At 38.5% G+C, this 16527-nt stretch overlaps 1 protein-coding gene across 1 annotated transcript; it reads left to right on the top strand.

Annotated features, from left to right (window-relative positions):
* The first annotated feature begins 5712 nt into the window (after nt 1-5712).
* LOC115964907 lies at nt 5713-6573 on the top strand. The gene is made up of 2 exons (XM_031084133.1): nt 5713-6108; nt 6346-6573. Exons 1-2 carry the CDS (start codon nt 5713-5715, stop codon nt 6571-6573), a joined length of 624 nt encoding a protein of 207 aa, XP_030939993.1.
* The last annotated feature ends 9954 nt before the right edge of the window (nt 6574-16527 follow it).

Genomic DNA, 16527 nt, shown 5'->3' with positions numbered 1-16527 from the left:
ATATATATATATATATATATGAAGTAAAGTTGACTTAGGAGAATAATCAAGGACAATTAATGTTTCTTGATATGCATGATACACCCCTCAAACTCATGGTAGAAGTCTAATGATGCCATAATTTTGGAATATAAGCTCGTGAAGGTGCCTTGAAAATGACCATGAGTGATTGGGTTAGGTGTTAGATGGGTTAGACACGATGAGGAATAAATTGTGCAAAATGCCGACGATGATTGTGGATAACAATGACAAATAATTGTCAGGAGACAATTACAAATGCCAAAGAACGACTACACTAGTGACCAAATAGTGTGTGCTACACTGGAAGGATGGTTACACTAGTTAACTAAGGAATATTGGTCGAGGACAATGTTACGATGAAGCACGTGAATGAGTTGGCAAATTTCACATTGATTGAACCCAAAAATATTGAGTGATGGACCAAGTTGTGTGACTTAGGAGTCTCAAATAGGAAAATAGACATTGAAATCGGTACCTATGCACCAAAAAAAAAAAAATCAAAGTAGGGAAGTGTTGTGTTTGGAGAAAAACAACGATTAGAAGAAGACGATTAATGGTAGTCAATGGTTAACGCGAGTGATGGCTAGCATGCTGTTTGAAATCTAGTGAAGGCCAGAGCAAAGTGGCTTTGATGCCATGTAAAAAATTGAACAAAAATAAAAGATGAAGAGAGACAGAGACAGAGAAGGAGTAAGCAAAAACAAGGAAGCAAAAACAAGGAGAGTTACATAGCTGTCCTAACTGTGGGAGATCAAAGTTCAACAAATCTAAATTGTTAAATCAGAGTGCGAGACAAAGACGTGGAGGAAGATCAACCCTCACTAGACTCGGAGAAAGAAAGATTGAAAATTAGGTTAAACAAGTTTCTTGAGTAATGGATTAGACTCTCTACTTGCATTTTGTTAATAGTCAATTGCTTGGCAAGCAAGATAGCCATCCAAAGGCTAATATCCCAGACCGAATACTGCCAACCCATTCAATAGAAATCTTCAACAAAGATTTTAGACAAAGCTTGAAGGCATCTCTCTAGAGACCAACATCCCTTCAGAATACAATGTTAGCAATGAGAGTGGATTCACGTGGTAAACCATAAAGACGGATGACAAAACGACCGACAGAACAATCAAACTAACAGACATGATTACAAATCGGCTATTGTAGCCATTTGCAGGCAAATGGACTAACAAACAAACAGGTTCAATTCTCCCAAACAGATCTTAAAAGAAGACAATTATGACAGATTACTGTTCACTAGCACGCGTGAATAGTTTGGATAGTCCGTGTGGATAGCTTCCAATTAGATCCAGATAGAAACAGACAAATATCAAAGGTCACTATGTGACAAGAAAACAGATTAGAAGCCACTTGATGGCAGACTATTGTTTAGCTTTTACTAGTCATCAATAGTAATTTTCACAATATTCTACAAGCTTCCACCAACAGAATAACTCGAGTTAACTTTACTTACTCAAGTTACTTTTCAAGGCAAACCATGGTTTATTTCATCTATAAAAGGACAGATGAAGAAGACGGAAGACAGGTCAAGAATTTAGGTTAAAGACATAGGTTGAGTTCTTAGACAGAACCTTCTGCCCCTCCAAGTTAGACTCTTGTAATCCTTCCTCTCCTCCTCAACCCGACCTTAGACCTCATAGACATAGACATAACCTTGTAATCTTTTATTTTCAAAAGATAGATTTTATTTTGTAATCTTTTAACCCTTCGACAGATTTTATTTTGTAACCCCGTAACTCCATGACAAGAGTTTATTTTCAAGATATTATCAAAGATATAAGTATTTATTCAAGTAAGATTTTACTAGTTTCTATACTCCATTTTAACTTATTTTGAATATATCTATTTTGTTGTTTTCTTCTCTATTATCTACTTTATCATTGTTTATGCTTCTATAACTACTGTGCTCTATCCTAGGTAGTAAATGGTATCAGAGACATGGATGGTAGATGTATGAGTTTTATTTCTTTGCAATTAAGAAGTTACTGGGAACAATTTATTGCTAGACAGCCACTACTTGTTCCTTGGTAGCATTGGTTAGCCTCAAATACTCTTTGGCAAACCATAGAATCATGTTGGTCAGCTCGTTTTGTTAGCCGATGGACAGGCATTGTTTGGGTGGTCCCACAATGGAGTTTCCCGAGGAGGTGGTCCCGATAGCAAGGTTACCAGTGGTTAGTAATAAGTTCCGCCAGTAATTATTAATTGTTTAGAACTAGAATAAATACATTTAGCAACTCATTATCTGTTGCTAGGTCACATTTAGGCTAGGCACACACTAATAAGAAACATAGACTATGATGATATAGATGATTATGATGAAGACTATAGCATAAGAGATATAGACAATAATTGGTTAAATGGTAACATGGATAGTTATAAAATAGACTCTGATTATGATAGTGATATAGATGATTATAACTATAATAGTAATATAGATTATAACTATGATAGGAGCACAGAACATAATAATTGGAGTACATTAACAGAATACAAAAGCAACCGACATACTGACAGACAAAACAATCACCTTTTAGAATTAGCTAATAATAAGTTAAAAGGCTTAGAATCAATTGATAGACCTATGACATACACTAAAGTAGAAAGGAAAGGTAATAGTTTAATAGACTTATTTGAAAAGATGAAGTCTTTAGACTCACCTCTAGAAAAAGAAAGAGACTTTGAACCCCATCACAGATCACCTTCAGTAAAAACCATGATAGATAATTGGCATAATAGACAAAAGATTAGCCTAATAAGTACTGACATACCTATAAACATGACATATACAAAAAATGATAAGAGAAATGACTTAAGGACACTAAAAACAACTTTGACAGAAAAGAAAGAATATAGTTCTATACACATAGCACAGGAAAAAGATGATATGATAGATATAGAAAGAGAAAAATATATAATAAAGAAAGGAATAGTAAGAAAAGAGATAGAAAGAATAGAAAGACAAGATAATAGTAGTTCTATGGAAGCAATATGAAAGAAGTTAGACATGATAGATATAGAAACAGAAAAAGGTATAATAATGAAAGAAATTGAAAAAGAAAGACAAAAAGACAATCTAATAAACTTAGTCAATAAAAAATGGAGACATAATAGTCCAAAAGAAAATGATAGACTAAAGAAAGAAATTGATAAGAAACTAAAATCAATTGAAAGATCTATGACAGATACACAAGATAATAGTTTAACAAAATTAACTAAAAAGATAGAAACTTTAAATTCACCTTTAGAAAGAAAAAAATATAAATAGTGATATACAAAGAGATATAAAAGTATTAGATAGTACTGAATCATTAGATAATGAAAGAATTTATAGAAATGGCAAATATAATATTTGTTGTGGGGGCCAGTTACTCAGGAAGTATTGTTGAAAGCGGTATTAACTGGGCCTATGGCCCTATCCGAGGATGTTGGACCATCCGAGGAGGCCCAAATAAGGTTATGAGTAGAATAAAATTAAGAGAGGAGTAGAGGCAATGTGAGATGGGTCCAATAAGTGTCCAAGGAAAAAAGTATCATCGGCAACATGTGTCTAAGATGAATCTGAGTACCTTATCATCACAAACTTACTTCGGGGCTATGTCACAGCTGAGGGTGGGACATTGGACTAGGGATAAGGATAAAAAGACAGACAAATATCTTCAAAGGCCGCATTAATTGTCTCACAACCAACTCTCTGGCCGCATTAATGTGGAAGTGATGCCTGAACAGTGATCAAGCAGCCTTACAGCTACTGGTTGATGGTTCCAGGAAGTGTTGAATGGGACAGGAAAGAGTCCCCCTAATCTAGCATACACATGGGTGGTAAGGATGACAAGAAGATTGCAGTATATAACCTAGAAGAATGCACTAAAAGAAAAACTGGAACCTTGATATAATAGACTTCTTGAAGAAAACCAAAGAACAAAAATAAGATAGTTGGTTCTGAGGACAAATTCGATGATCTTGTCTATGTCATATCATCATTGAATTGTTAAGCTTAATCATTTTTCTTCTGGAATAAATCTAGTTCTTCTACCCATGCTCTACAAATTTATTGTTTGGGCCATTAACGTTTGAGCCCAATCCGATTTTGGGATCAATACAATTTCAGTCCCTACAATTGGTGTCGTCAGTGGGAAGAGCTTGATCTAGGCCAAAGGAAATTTGGTTACAACGTTCACAATGGAAGAAGCAGGTCCACACTAGACAACAGCGGGACCGCACCAGATAGATACTGGCTCACGCCAAGCGGAGTCAAGGGGCTCCCAGCATGGCGATCCATACCAGGGTCTCGAACGGAAAGGGGGCCGTAAGGGGAGTGTGTGCACAACTCATACCAGCAAAAGTCACTCTTGCGGGAAGAGTCACGTTTCCCATGCAAAGAAGGATAGGGACATGCAGCATGAGATTGATGAGTTGAAAAGAAAGTTGCGCCACTCCCAGCGAAGGCATTCCCCGCCTAGCTCCGAGCCATTATCCGAAAAGACAGATGGAGCTAATTATAGATAGAGATCCAGGACTCTGCCTAGTGAAACTTTTTCCAATGAAGAGGAACACAGCCATCAACGTAGGTATAAAAGTCCACCTTGCCGAGGCTTGGGGAATAACGCCATGAACAAAGTATTAAGCCAAGTTTCCAAATCACCCTTCACAAGGAATATAGAGGATGCGAATCTTCCTCGTCGATTTCATCAGCCCACATACACCCTATACAATGGTTGGACAGACCTGGTAGAACACGTTAGCCATTTCAACCAAAAGATGGTTATCTACTCCAGAGATGAAACTTTGATGTGTAAGGTTTTTCCATCAAGTTTGGGCCCGGTGGCGATGAGATGGTTCAACGACTTAAAGGCTAATTCTATTGATTCTTTCAAAAAACTTACCCGAGCTTTTGGCGCTCGCTTTATTACCTGTAGCAAGGTTCCTCGGCCTTTAGGGTCTTTGTTGTCTATGTCCATGCGAGAGGGTGAGACTCTTAAGACATATTCAGACAGATACTGGGAAATGTTTAATGAGATTGAGGGAGAGTATGACGACGTGGCTATAAGTACATTCAAGGCCGGCCTTCCAGCTGAGCATGATTTGAGGAAATCTTTAACTAGTAAACCAATCACTAGCGTGCAGCGATTAATGGATCGGATTGATAAGTATAGAAGAGTAGAAGAAGACCAACTGCAGGGAAAAGGAAAGGCTAAGGTAATCCCTCAGGAGAGGAGGGATTTCAGGTCGGACCGGTACAATAATAACCGACCTCGGAAAGACTATATGGGGCAGTCAGGCTCTGCCAATGCCCAGGCGGTTAATGCCGTATTCTGGGGTACAACAAGTGTTGGAGAAGATTAAGAATGAACCATTTTTTAAATGGCATAACAAGATGGCAGGAGAGCCTACTAGACGCAACCAGAATCTTTACTACTACTATCATCAAGATCATGGGCATACGACTAATGATCGTAGGAATTTATTGGACCATTTGGAGCAACTAATCCCTCCAGTGGTCTGGTGGGCAAAGTAGGCTCAGAGATGCGGGGAGATGCTTCTTCAAGACTCCCCCTTGGCATAATAAACGTTATTTTTACTACCCCTGGGAGAACCGGCTCTTGTCCTTCCAAGGTACTGTCGGTAGCCCAATCTCCAACCGAGGAATGTAGCTCAACATCTAAAAGACCCAGGATGGACATCCCATTGGTTTTGGGCTTTTCAAATGAAGACAAAGTAGAAACCATACAGCCACATGATGATGCTCTAGTGGTCACGCTGAGAATCGGCGGGTATGATGTGAGAAGGGTAATGGTTGACCAGGGTAGTGTTGCGAATATAATATTCCCTGACTTATACAAGGGGCTAAGTTTGAGGCTTGAGCATTTGACAACCTACAGTTCACCCTTGGTGAGTTTTGAAGGAAGAATGGTCATCCCAAAAGGTCAGATAAGGCTACCTGTGCAGGCCGATACAGATGTGGTGGAGGTGGACTTCATTGTCATAGATGTTTTCTCTCCATACAAGGCTATTATAGGCCAACCCTGGCTCCATACCCTGGGGGCAGTCTCCTCCACCCTACACCAGAAGGTAGAATACCCATCTAGAGGCCAAGTTTTGGAGATAGTAGGAAGTCAAGCCGTAGCTCGGCAATGCCTAGTGGCAGCTATTCAACACTAGCCGAAAGCAGAGACCTCGGCAACCGCCAATAATGGTTTATAGCAATTAACAGCCCCAGCATTTCCCTTAAACACACTGGCCGACAAGGCAAAATGTGAAGATCTGGAAAGGGTAATTGTTGCTGATGATCCTGAGAAATTCTTCCAGGTTGGGGCTAAACTGCCTTCGCGAGAGAAGGCGCAGCTAGTAAAATTCCTCAGAGAGAATATCAACGTGTTCACCTGGAGTCCATATGAAGCCCCGGGTATAGATCTAAACTTCATCTGTCATCATCTCAATGTCAATCCTTCCATTGTTCCGAAGAGACAGTCACCTCAGCGACCATCAAAGGAGCATGCCGAAGCTGTTAGGAGTGAAGTAGCCAAGCTCAAGTAGGCCGGGGCTATCAAAGAAGTATTTTACCCTCAATGGCTAGCCAATACGGTGGTGGTGAAAAAGAAGACTAGAAAATGGCGAGCGTGTGTGGACTTCACGAACCTCAATAAGGCTTGTCCTAAGGATCCTTTTCCTATGCCGAAAATAGATCAGTTGGTAGATGCAACAGTTGGTCATCCTCGAATGAGTTTTTTGGATGCATTCCAAGGATATCACCAGATACCGTTAGCATTGGACGATCAAGAAAAGACAGTTTTTGTTACCTCCATTGGAAACTATCAATGCCCTTTGGATTAAAAAATGCAGGGTCTACTTACCAACGGATGATGACTAAAATGTTCGAACCACAGCTGGGTAGAAACATTGAAGTCTATATCGATAATATGGTGGTAAAGAGTAAAGTGGTGTCCGAGCATATGGAAGATCTTATGAGTATTTTTGGAATCCTGAGAGAGCATAAGCTACGTCTGAATGCTTCAAAGTGTTTCTTTGGTGTGAGTTCTGGAAAGTTCTTGGGGTACATTGTGACTCATAGGGGAATCGAGGTGAACCCAGACCAAATTAAGGCCATTAACGATTTACAAGAACCTCAGAACCCGAAAGAGGTGAAGAAACTGGCAGGAATGACTGTTGCTTTGAACCGATTTATCTCTCGGTCAGCTGATAGATGTAGACCTTTCTTCCGTTTATTGCATAAATGGAAGGGATTTGAGTGGACCGAGGAATGCACCATAGCATTTCAACAGTTGAAAGAGTGCCTATCTCGGCCGCCTATCATGTCCAGCCCTAAGGTGGATGAGGTCTTATTTGCTTACTTGGCAGTTGCCTTTCATGCAGTTAGTTTCGTCTTAATATGAGAGGACAATGGCGTTCAAAGGCTAGTTTACTACGTAAGTAAGTCACTTCATAAAGCTGAGGTGCGATACTTATCCCTAGAAAAGGCCATCTTGGCAGTAGTCCATGCGACTCGCAAACTCCCACATTACTTTCAGGCGCATACCGTAGTAGTCCTGACTTAGCTGCCACTTAAGTCTATACTTAGAGGTGCAGATTATACGGGGAGGATTGCTAAGTGGGGCATGATCCTAGGAGCTTTTGACATCAAATACATGCCCCGCACCTCTGTGAAAGGCCAAGCCCTTGCCGATTTAGTAGCCGAGTTCACCGAGCTCCTAAAAGAAGCTGAGATGAAGTAACATGACATGGATGAAAGTCAGTTGGTCTGATTTCCACACAGGATGTCTCATCTTTGAAGGTATATGTGGATGGTGCAGCAAATCAACGAGGAACGGGAGTGGGGCTAGTGCTGGTATCCCCCTCAAAGATCATCATTGAAAAGTCCTTGAGGCTGGGATTCTCAGCTACTAATAACAAAGCAGAGTATGAAGCTATGTTGATGGGAATGAGTATGGTCCAGAAAATGGGTGGAAAAGTAGTGGAAGTATTCTCGGATTCAAGATCGATAGTCGGCCAAGTGAAAGGGGAACTGGAAGCCTGAGATGCCAAAATGCAGGAATATCTAGGTCAAGTTAGGTGTGTGCAAACGGAATTTGAGTCTTTTGACTTATCACATATAACCCGAGGTGAAAATACCCATGCCGATTCCCTGACAACCCTTGTCACTTCCTCAGCATGGAATTTGCCCCAGGTCATAATCATTAAGGATTTGTGCACCCCCACCCCAGCAGGGAAGGACGTGCTTCAGGTTCATCAAGTCAACCTAACACCGAGCTGGATGGACCTCATATTGAAATTCCTTGAAAGTGACACCTTGCCTGAAGAGAAAATAGAAGCCGAGAAAATACAGAGGAAAGCTCCTCGGTTTTGGTTATCCGAGGACAAAAAATTGTACAAACGTTCTTTTTCTGGGCCGTATATGTTTTGTATACACCCCAAGATGTCAGAGCCACTTCTAGAGGAGCTGCATGAAGGAATTTGTGGAAGTCACACGGGGGAAGGTCCCTATCACACAGGGCTGTCACTCAAGGATATTGGTGGCCAAATATGCAAAAGGAAGCATATGAGTATGTTAGAAAATGTGACCAGTGTCAGAGGTTCGCTCCAAACATCCACCAGCCTAGAGGAATTCTTAACACTCTGTCCAGCCCTTGGCCTTTTGCTCAATGGGGGTTAGATATTGTAGGCCCTTTTCCTAAAGTATTAGGAAACAAAAAGTATCTATTGGTCGGCACGGATTATTTCACTAAGTGGGTCGAAGCTGAACCTTTGGCTAATATCAGAGATGTAGATGTTAAGAGGTTTGTCTAGAGGAATATCGTGATGCGGTTCGAAACTCCACACACCCTTATCTCGGATAATGGCCATCAATTTGATAGTAAGGCCTTCAGGCAATATTGTTCAGACTTAGGGATAAAGAATAGATATTCCACTCCAGCCTATCCTCAAGGGAATGGGCAAGCTGAAACTGTTAACAAAGTAATAGTCAATGGACTTAAGAAGAGGCTGGATGCTACAAAAATAAAATGGGTGGAGGAATTGCCATATGTTCTTTGGACCTATCGAACAACGCCTCGACGATCAACAGGAAAGACTCCTTTTTCCATGACCTATGGAGTCGAGGCCGTCATCCCTCTGGAAACTGGATTCCCAACATTAAGGACTAGTACATTTACCTCGGACGGTAACAATAGGTTGTTGGGGAAAAGTTTAGACTTGATCAAGAGCGAAGGGAGAATGCAATGGTCCAATTGGCTTACTACCAGCATAAACTGAAGCAACGCTATGATACTAATGTAAAGCTGAAGTCGTTAGTTGTAGGAGATCTGGTGCTGAGGGAAGTCCTGGGAACCACCAAGAATCCAACTTGGGGAAAATTGGGGCCTAATTAGGAAGGCCCTCATCAGATTACTTTAGTAGCCAGAATAAGAGCCTATTATCTGGAAGACCTAGATGAAAAAGCTGTACTCCATCCTTGGAATGTAAACAATCTCAAGAGATATTATTATTAATAAAAGTAATCTAGTTTGGGTTTCTTTTAATTTATGCTAATCATGCATCTTGTGTTTCCACATCTATGTGAAGTATTGAATAGAAACTAAGTTATGTCAGGTTCTTGGACTACAAACTTAGTGGAAATTAATACCCTATAACATCTTGTGAAGTATTGAACAGAAACTAAGTTATGTCAGGTTCCTCGAACCACGAGCTTAGTGAAAATTAATACCCTATAACATCTTTTGAAGTATTAAACAGAAACTAAGTTATGTCATGTTCCTCGGACCACAAGCTTAGTGAAAATTAATACCCTATAACATCTTGTGAAGTATTGAACAGAAACTACGTTATGTCAAGTTCCTTGGACCACAAGCTTAGTGGAAATTAATAACCTATAACATCTTTTGAAGTATTAAACAGAAACTAAGTTATGTCAAGTTCCTCGGACCACAAGCTTAGTGGAAATTAATACCCTATAACATCTTTTGAAGTACTCGGACCACAAGTTTAGTGGAAATTAATACCGTAAAATATCTTGTGAAGTATTGAACAGAAACTAAGTTATGTCAGATCCTCGGACCACAAACTTAGTGGAAATTAATACCCTATAACATCTTGTGAAGTATTGAACAAAAACTAAGTTATGTCAGGTCCTCGAACCACAAGCTTAGTGGAAATTAATACCCTATAACATCTTGTGAAGTATTGAACAGAAACTAAGTTATGTCAGGTCCTCGGACCACAAGCTTAGTGGAAATTAATACCCTATAACATCTTGTGAAATATTGAGCAGAAACTAAGCTATGTCAGGTTCCTCGGACCACAAGTTTAGTGGAAATTAATACCCTATAACATCTTGTAAAGTATTGAATAGAAACTAAGTTATGTCAGGTCCTCGAACCACAAGCTTAGTGGAAATTAATACCCTATAACATCTTGTAAAGTATTGAACAGAAACTAAGTTATGTCAAGTTCCTCGGACCACAAACTTAGTGGAAATTATTACCCTATGATATCTATTAAAGCATTAAATAGGTTCAATAGAAACTAATACAGCCTCTTGTTGTTGAAATGTTGGTGCGACATCAACTTGGGCACTTCAAAATAATAAACCCTCAAGTTCCGTCCTTGGATCGCAGGGTTCTTAATTATCTATTAAAGATAATAAGTCCTAATAGGACTGCGAGCATCATTTAATGTATAATTGAAGTATTTTAGACCTAATTTTAACTGACTTTTGAACACTTCTTTAAGTTTCAGCTTATTAGAATGGATATATCTGCCTATACGAAATGTATCTTTGAGATGTCATGATCTTAATGGTTATCATCCATTTAGGCTGCCAACTGTTAATATGAGTAAGTTGCATTTTTTTCTCTTGTATAAGCAAAGGACAATCAGGGTGAAACCACCCAAACCAAAATGACAAAATGGGCAACGCAAAAATGAGATAAACATCAACTCAAACAAATTCCAAAAAAGTAAAAATACATACTTCATTAAGGTGTGTCTATTAAAAAAAAAAAAAAAAAAAACAACGAGAAACAAAAACGAAATCCCTTACCAAAATTTCTAATTAAATTACAAAATAAAACCTATTCTTTCAGCTTAATCTGGAGCTTGGAAGTTTGGTTGGCCGGTTTGTCTGCCTCAGAGGTAGTTCCTCCCTCTTTGTCCTTAGCAGCCCCCTCAGTTGGCATGACCGTAGAAGCCAAATCTTGCTGAAAGCCTTGAGAGGCTACCTCTGCCTCAGGGGTGGCTGCAGCTTTATCCAAGGATGCTTCTTGGGGGGCACTGGTCTCTTTGGCTGGTTCTTGTTGGCTAGGAGGAGGAGGATTATGTGACTGAACTTCTTGATTGGGATCAGTAGTTGTTTAAGTCACCTCGACTTGAGTGGATGGAGGATCCATGGCGCGGATCGCAGCCGGATAGAACAAATTCTCTGCCTTACCCCAGCTCGGTTAGAGGCTTCATTCCAAGTTTGGGCGCAGTAAATGCGGCACACCATTGGCACCTCTGCCCTAAGGTTTTCCTCTATTTCAGCCACCCCAAGGTCGTAACCTTTCTATTCGGCATCATTCGTTGCTTGCTCGGCCTCAGCCTTTGCCTTCTCGGCCTCCTCCCTTGATTTTTCAGCTTGATCCTTTAACTTTTGGGCCTCTTCTTCACGGGTCAGATGGGATTTTCCAGTATCTACCACGTCTTTCCCCTTCTGCTCCCTTCGCCTTTTCAATTCGGTAGCATCAGCTCTGACCGACTGGGGAGGTTGATGAGAAGGTTGATGAGGAGCGAAAGGAGGAGACTTGGTGGAAGGAGGAGGAATCTGAGACTACATTGATTTCCCTGGTGCACTCTTCCCAGGATGATTCTCTATCAGCTCCATTAGACTTTTGTGGGGCTTCCTTTGTACTCTCGTTTCGTCAAGATCTTCTTTGAGGTGTATAGTTTGATTAAAAATCTCGAAATCATTTAAAGAGTCTGATAATTCTACAACTTCCTCTGAATTTTCTTCTTCTTCTTCCTTTTTCTCTTCTACTTCCTCTTCCCTGAGAGCGAGCTGGGATGAAGAGGCTCCTGCCTAGACGGTGGCAACGAAGAGGGGTTGAGTGTGGGGGGTATCTCTAGGAAGGGGTATACCTTCTGGAACAACGAACCCCTTGTAGGCGACGCTGATACATTGGAGCCAAGGATCACGAGCTCTAATTACGTATTTGGGAGCTTGAAAGGCAAATGAGAGAGGTGTGTATCTAAGGATTAAGTGGGCTGCTCGGAGTTGACCGTCAGCTTCGTTCACATATATTTCAGCTCGCAACACCCTATCCAAACTCGCTTTGTTGACTAGGCTGAGGTTGGGCTTGGTATAGTGTCTATCTGTAAAGTCATTGAATTAAAGAAAAGTTTCATGAGAAACAAAGGTATTGAGACACGGAACAAACAAAAAAAAAATGTAAACTAAAACTCATGAGTCCATGGCTGTACTACCACCTGGTACTCCCTCCTTCGTTGGGCAAGACAAGCCATCGTGCTATTCCCCAGAAAAAATAAGGAAGTCCTCCTTTAAGTTTTTGTTTGAGGTAGGAAGGCACTGGATTAGCCTTACTGCGGGATACCTCGATTTAAGGTAGTATCCCTGCCCCTTCAAATTATGTAGATTGTACACCCAGTTTACATCATGATGGGTCAGGTTCAAGTTCATTCTCTCATTTAAGGACTCTATACTTCCTAGGACCCTAAACATGTTTGGGGCACACTGTGTAGGAGACAACCTAAAAAATCTAAGATAGCTTCCAGTAATAGGACCCATGGGAATGGTTATCCCACCTTCTATGAAGGCGATCATGAGAATGACTACCTCCCCCGTTCTTCTATTGCCAACCTATTCCCCCTAGGCAGGTATCTCATACCCACAGTTGGTGGAATCCTATATTTGGCCCGGAAACTTCTCATATCCTCCTAGGATTTAACCAGATCTTCGAATTTACGCATTCTCCTAAAGGGTTTCAAAGAGAAATCAATAAGTTTAAGAGAGAAGTTAAAAAAAAAGGGTTTCGAGAAGACTTACATGTTTGAAAGAGGGTCTTCAAACAAGAGTCTAGTATTTGTAGACGCACAGGGAAATGAAGGAAAGTGACAGGTTCAGTGTATAAGCTCTAGGATTGTGTGATCGATGAAAGTAGGAGAGAAAATTGATTTGAAAAACTATTTATATTGGCTCAAAAGTTACAAGCGGGAAAGCTCCCACTCGTAAAACAAGAAAAGCCTCCTACCATTCGATTTACATCTTGCCGTTGAACGTGGGAGACAGGGGCGTCGCCAAAATTTAATGCTAGGCACGCCTTGGACGCCGAAGCGTTAGGAACGTATCCAAAGTATACCAAAAGACATGAAGGAGGTCAGAAATACGGAGTGAAGCCAAAAACTAGACGTAATAAGAACATCAAAATCATCATTTTCTTCCGAGGAGTCAAAAAGCAAGATTTTGAGGGGCTATTGTGGGGGCCAGTTACTCAGGAAGATTGTTGAAAGCGGTATTGACTAGGCCTATGGCCCTATCCGAGGATGTTGGACCATCCGAGGAGGCCCAAATAAGGCTATGAGTAGAATAAAGTTAAGAGAGGAGTAGAGACAATGTGAGATGGGTCCAATAAGTGTCTAAGGACAAAAGTATCCTCGACAACATGTGTCCTAGATGAATCTAAGTACCTTATCATTACGAATTTACTTCGGGGCTACGTCACAGCTGAGGGTGGGACATTGGACCAGGGATAAGGATAAAAAGGCAGACAAATATCTTCAAAAGCTGCGACCTCTGCATTAATTGTCTCACAACCAACTCTCTGGCCGCATTAATGTGGAAGTGATGCCTGAACAGTGATCAAGCAGCCTTATAGCTACTAGTTGATGGTTCCAGGAAGTGTTGGATGGGACAAGAAGGAGTCCCCCTAATCTAGCATACACATGTGTGGTAAGGATAACAAGAAGATTGCAGTATATAACCTGGAAGAATGCACTAAAAGAAAAATTGGAACCCTGATACAATAGACTTCTTGAAGAAAACCATAGAACAAAAATAAGATAGTTGGTTCCGAGGACAAATTCGATAATATTGTCTGTGTCATATCATCATTGAATCGTTAAGCTTAATCGTTTTTCTTCTGGGATAAATCTAGTTCTTCCACCCACGCTCTATAAATTTATTGTTTGGGCCGTTAATGTTTGAGCCCAATCTGGTTTGAGGATCAATACAATTTCAGTCCCTACATTTGTCATAAATGTAAAGAATATGGACATACTAAAAAACAATGTGAAAGACATAATAAAATTATTAAACAAATCAGTAAATTAGATTTTGAGAAACATAACATAAACGAATTAATGGAAATATTTAATGTTAAACAAAAAGAGATAGATCAAATTAAAAAAGAATTAAAATCAACCAACCCACATAAAATTAATAAAAGAAAAGGGAAACAAAAAAAGATAATAATGAAACTAATAGACAACCTACCTAACCACCTAAAAGACAAAAAATACTATTTACTTAACTTGAAAGATTCTATTGACATACCCGTTGTTTGTATTAAATGTAAAGGATATGGACATCATGCTAAAAAATGTGGAAAGGAAGAAAAGGCTAAAAAAGAAATGACAAAAATGAAACAAGATAGAATAGACATAAAACCAATGACCATACAAAACTTAATGACAGAAGTAAAATTAGTAAAACAAGAAATAAAAGAGATTAAGGAGGATAACTCCACAGGCATAGATGAACAAAATATTGCAAAAATAGTAAACTTGAGAGATTTTCCTAAACCTCTGACAGATTCTCCAATAACAGACATAATAATAACAGAACCCCCTGATCCTCATACAAATAAAGATGTTACATATATTAATGATTCAAATAATAATAAAATTGACATTAACCACAATAGACCGAATTTTCTAAGTTTAATAGACAGAGTTATTTTTCAAAAATGGTATACAGAAATTACTATAATTGATAAAGAGTTTTCTTTAATAGAAGTTGCCTTAATAGATTCAGGAGCTGACATGAATTGTATACAAAAATGATTAATACCTTTAAAGTATTATGAAAAATCATTTGAAAGATTAACTCAGGCTAATGGAGAAAAGCTAATAATTAATTATAAAATACCTAATGTTCACATATGTAATAACGAAATATGTTTTGAAACCGTTTTAATAAAAAACCTATCTTCTAAAGTTATTTTAGGAAATCCCTTTATGGCTTTGCTTTACCTCTTTTTAACGACAGATGAAGGAATTAAAATTAACGTGCTAGGAAAAGATATACTTTTTAAATTCATTTCACCCATTATCCCGAAAGAAATTTATTTCCTCAATAATGTCACTATTGTAAAAGAAATTGACAAAGAAAAAATCTGTAGAACAGAAAGACATTTGTCATCTTTAAAGACAAAATTATCACCTGCTAATCAATTGATAGATAATGACATAAAGAAGTTTAAACAAGATATAGAGACAGAAATTTGTTATAATCTTCCCACTGCCTTTTGGCATAGGAACCAACATATAATACAAGTACTTTGTAAGAAAGAATTTAATGAAAAGAATAACTGCACCACTTTTACAGTTTCCTTTATGATTTATGAATGGATTGACATATCCTTTGGTTTGACAAATATACCAAGTAGACCTCAAAATATAATAAATGACATATTTACACCTTTTATAGTAATCTCAAATACTTACATAAAAGATGTTTTAATAAAAGAAGTTTCTCAACTATTACTAGAATCTCCTTTATTCAGAATTAAAGAAAGTATTAATTGTGGTAATTTCCTGAATGAATATAGAACCAATAGAGTCAATTACAAATCCCTAACTTATTTTCCCTTGACAGAAATAGTTATTAACAATAATGAAAGAATTGATGAAGTAACATTATTTAACACATCCTGGCCAAAACAGGTATATATAATAGACAGAACCGTGACAGATTTTATCCCTTTAAGTTACTACAACATTGATAGACTTTACCATGACTCTTATACTATTACCCAGTAGAATTACAGTAGTATTGAGAAAGATATTTTATATAAAAAAAATTATTACTTTAGACTTCAAAAGTAATTTTCTTAAAAAACTTTCAAAGGAATTTTACAAGAAGTTTTCAAAAAGAATTTTGAAGAAATATTACAAAAAGATGTTCAATATCTTGTTTCTAAACAAAGCTTTGTTAAGATGGCAGGCAATTTTAAGTGTTTTTTATTTTGATATTGAATATATTAAAGAAGAAACTAATTCAGTTCCTGATTTCCTAAACCATGAATTTCTATAGGAAAAGATGAGTTCATTTACTACCCAGGATTGAGCACAGCAGTAATATAGAAGTATAAACAATGATAAAATAGATAATAGAGAAGAAAACAGCAAAATAGATATATTCAAAATAAGTTAAAATGGAGTATAGAAACTAGTAAAATCTTACTTGAATAAATACTTATGTTT

Source organism: Quercus lobata, chromosome 10 (genome assembly GCF_001633185.2).
Source record: "Quercus lobata isolate SW786 chromosome 10, ValleyOak3.0 Primary Assembly, whole genome shotgun sequence".
In the NCBI taxonomy this organism is placed as follows: domain Eukaryota; kingdom Viridiplantae; phylum Streptophyta; class Magnoliopsida; order Fagales; family Fagaceae; genus Quercus; species Quercus lobata.
Note: the sequence above shows the minus strand (reverse complement) of the source record. Positions and strands in the feature narration are given on the sequence as shown.

Excerpts from the sequence above, each read along its gene's own strand:
- LOC115964907 (XM_031084133.1), top strand. The coding sequence starts at position 5,713 with ATGGACATCCCATTGGTTTTGGGCTTTTCAAATGAAGACAAAGTAGAA. Across the intron at positions 6,109-6,345 it reads CCTCCACCCTACACCAGAAG|GTTGGGGCTAAACTGCCTTC; the intron begins GTAGAATACCCA and ends AAATTCTTCCAG.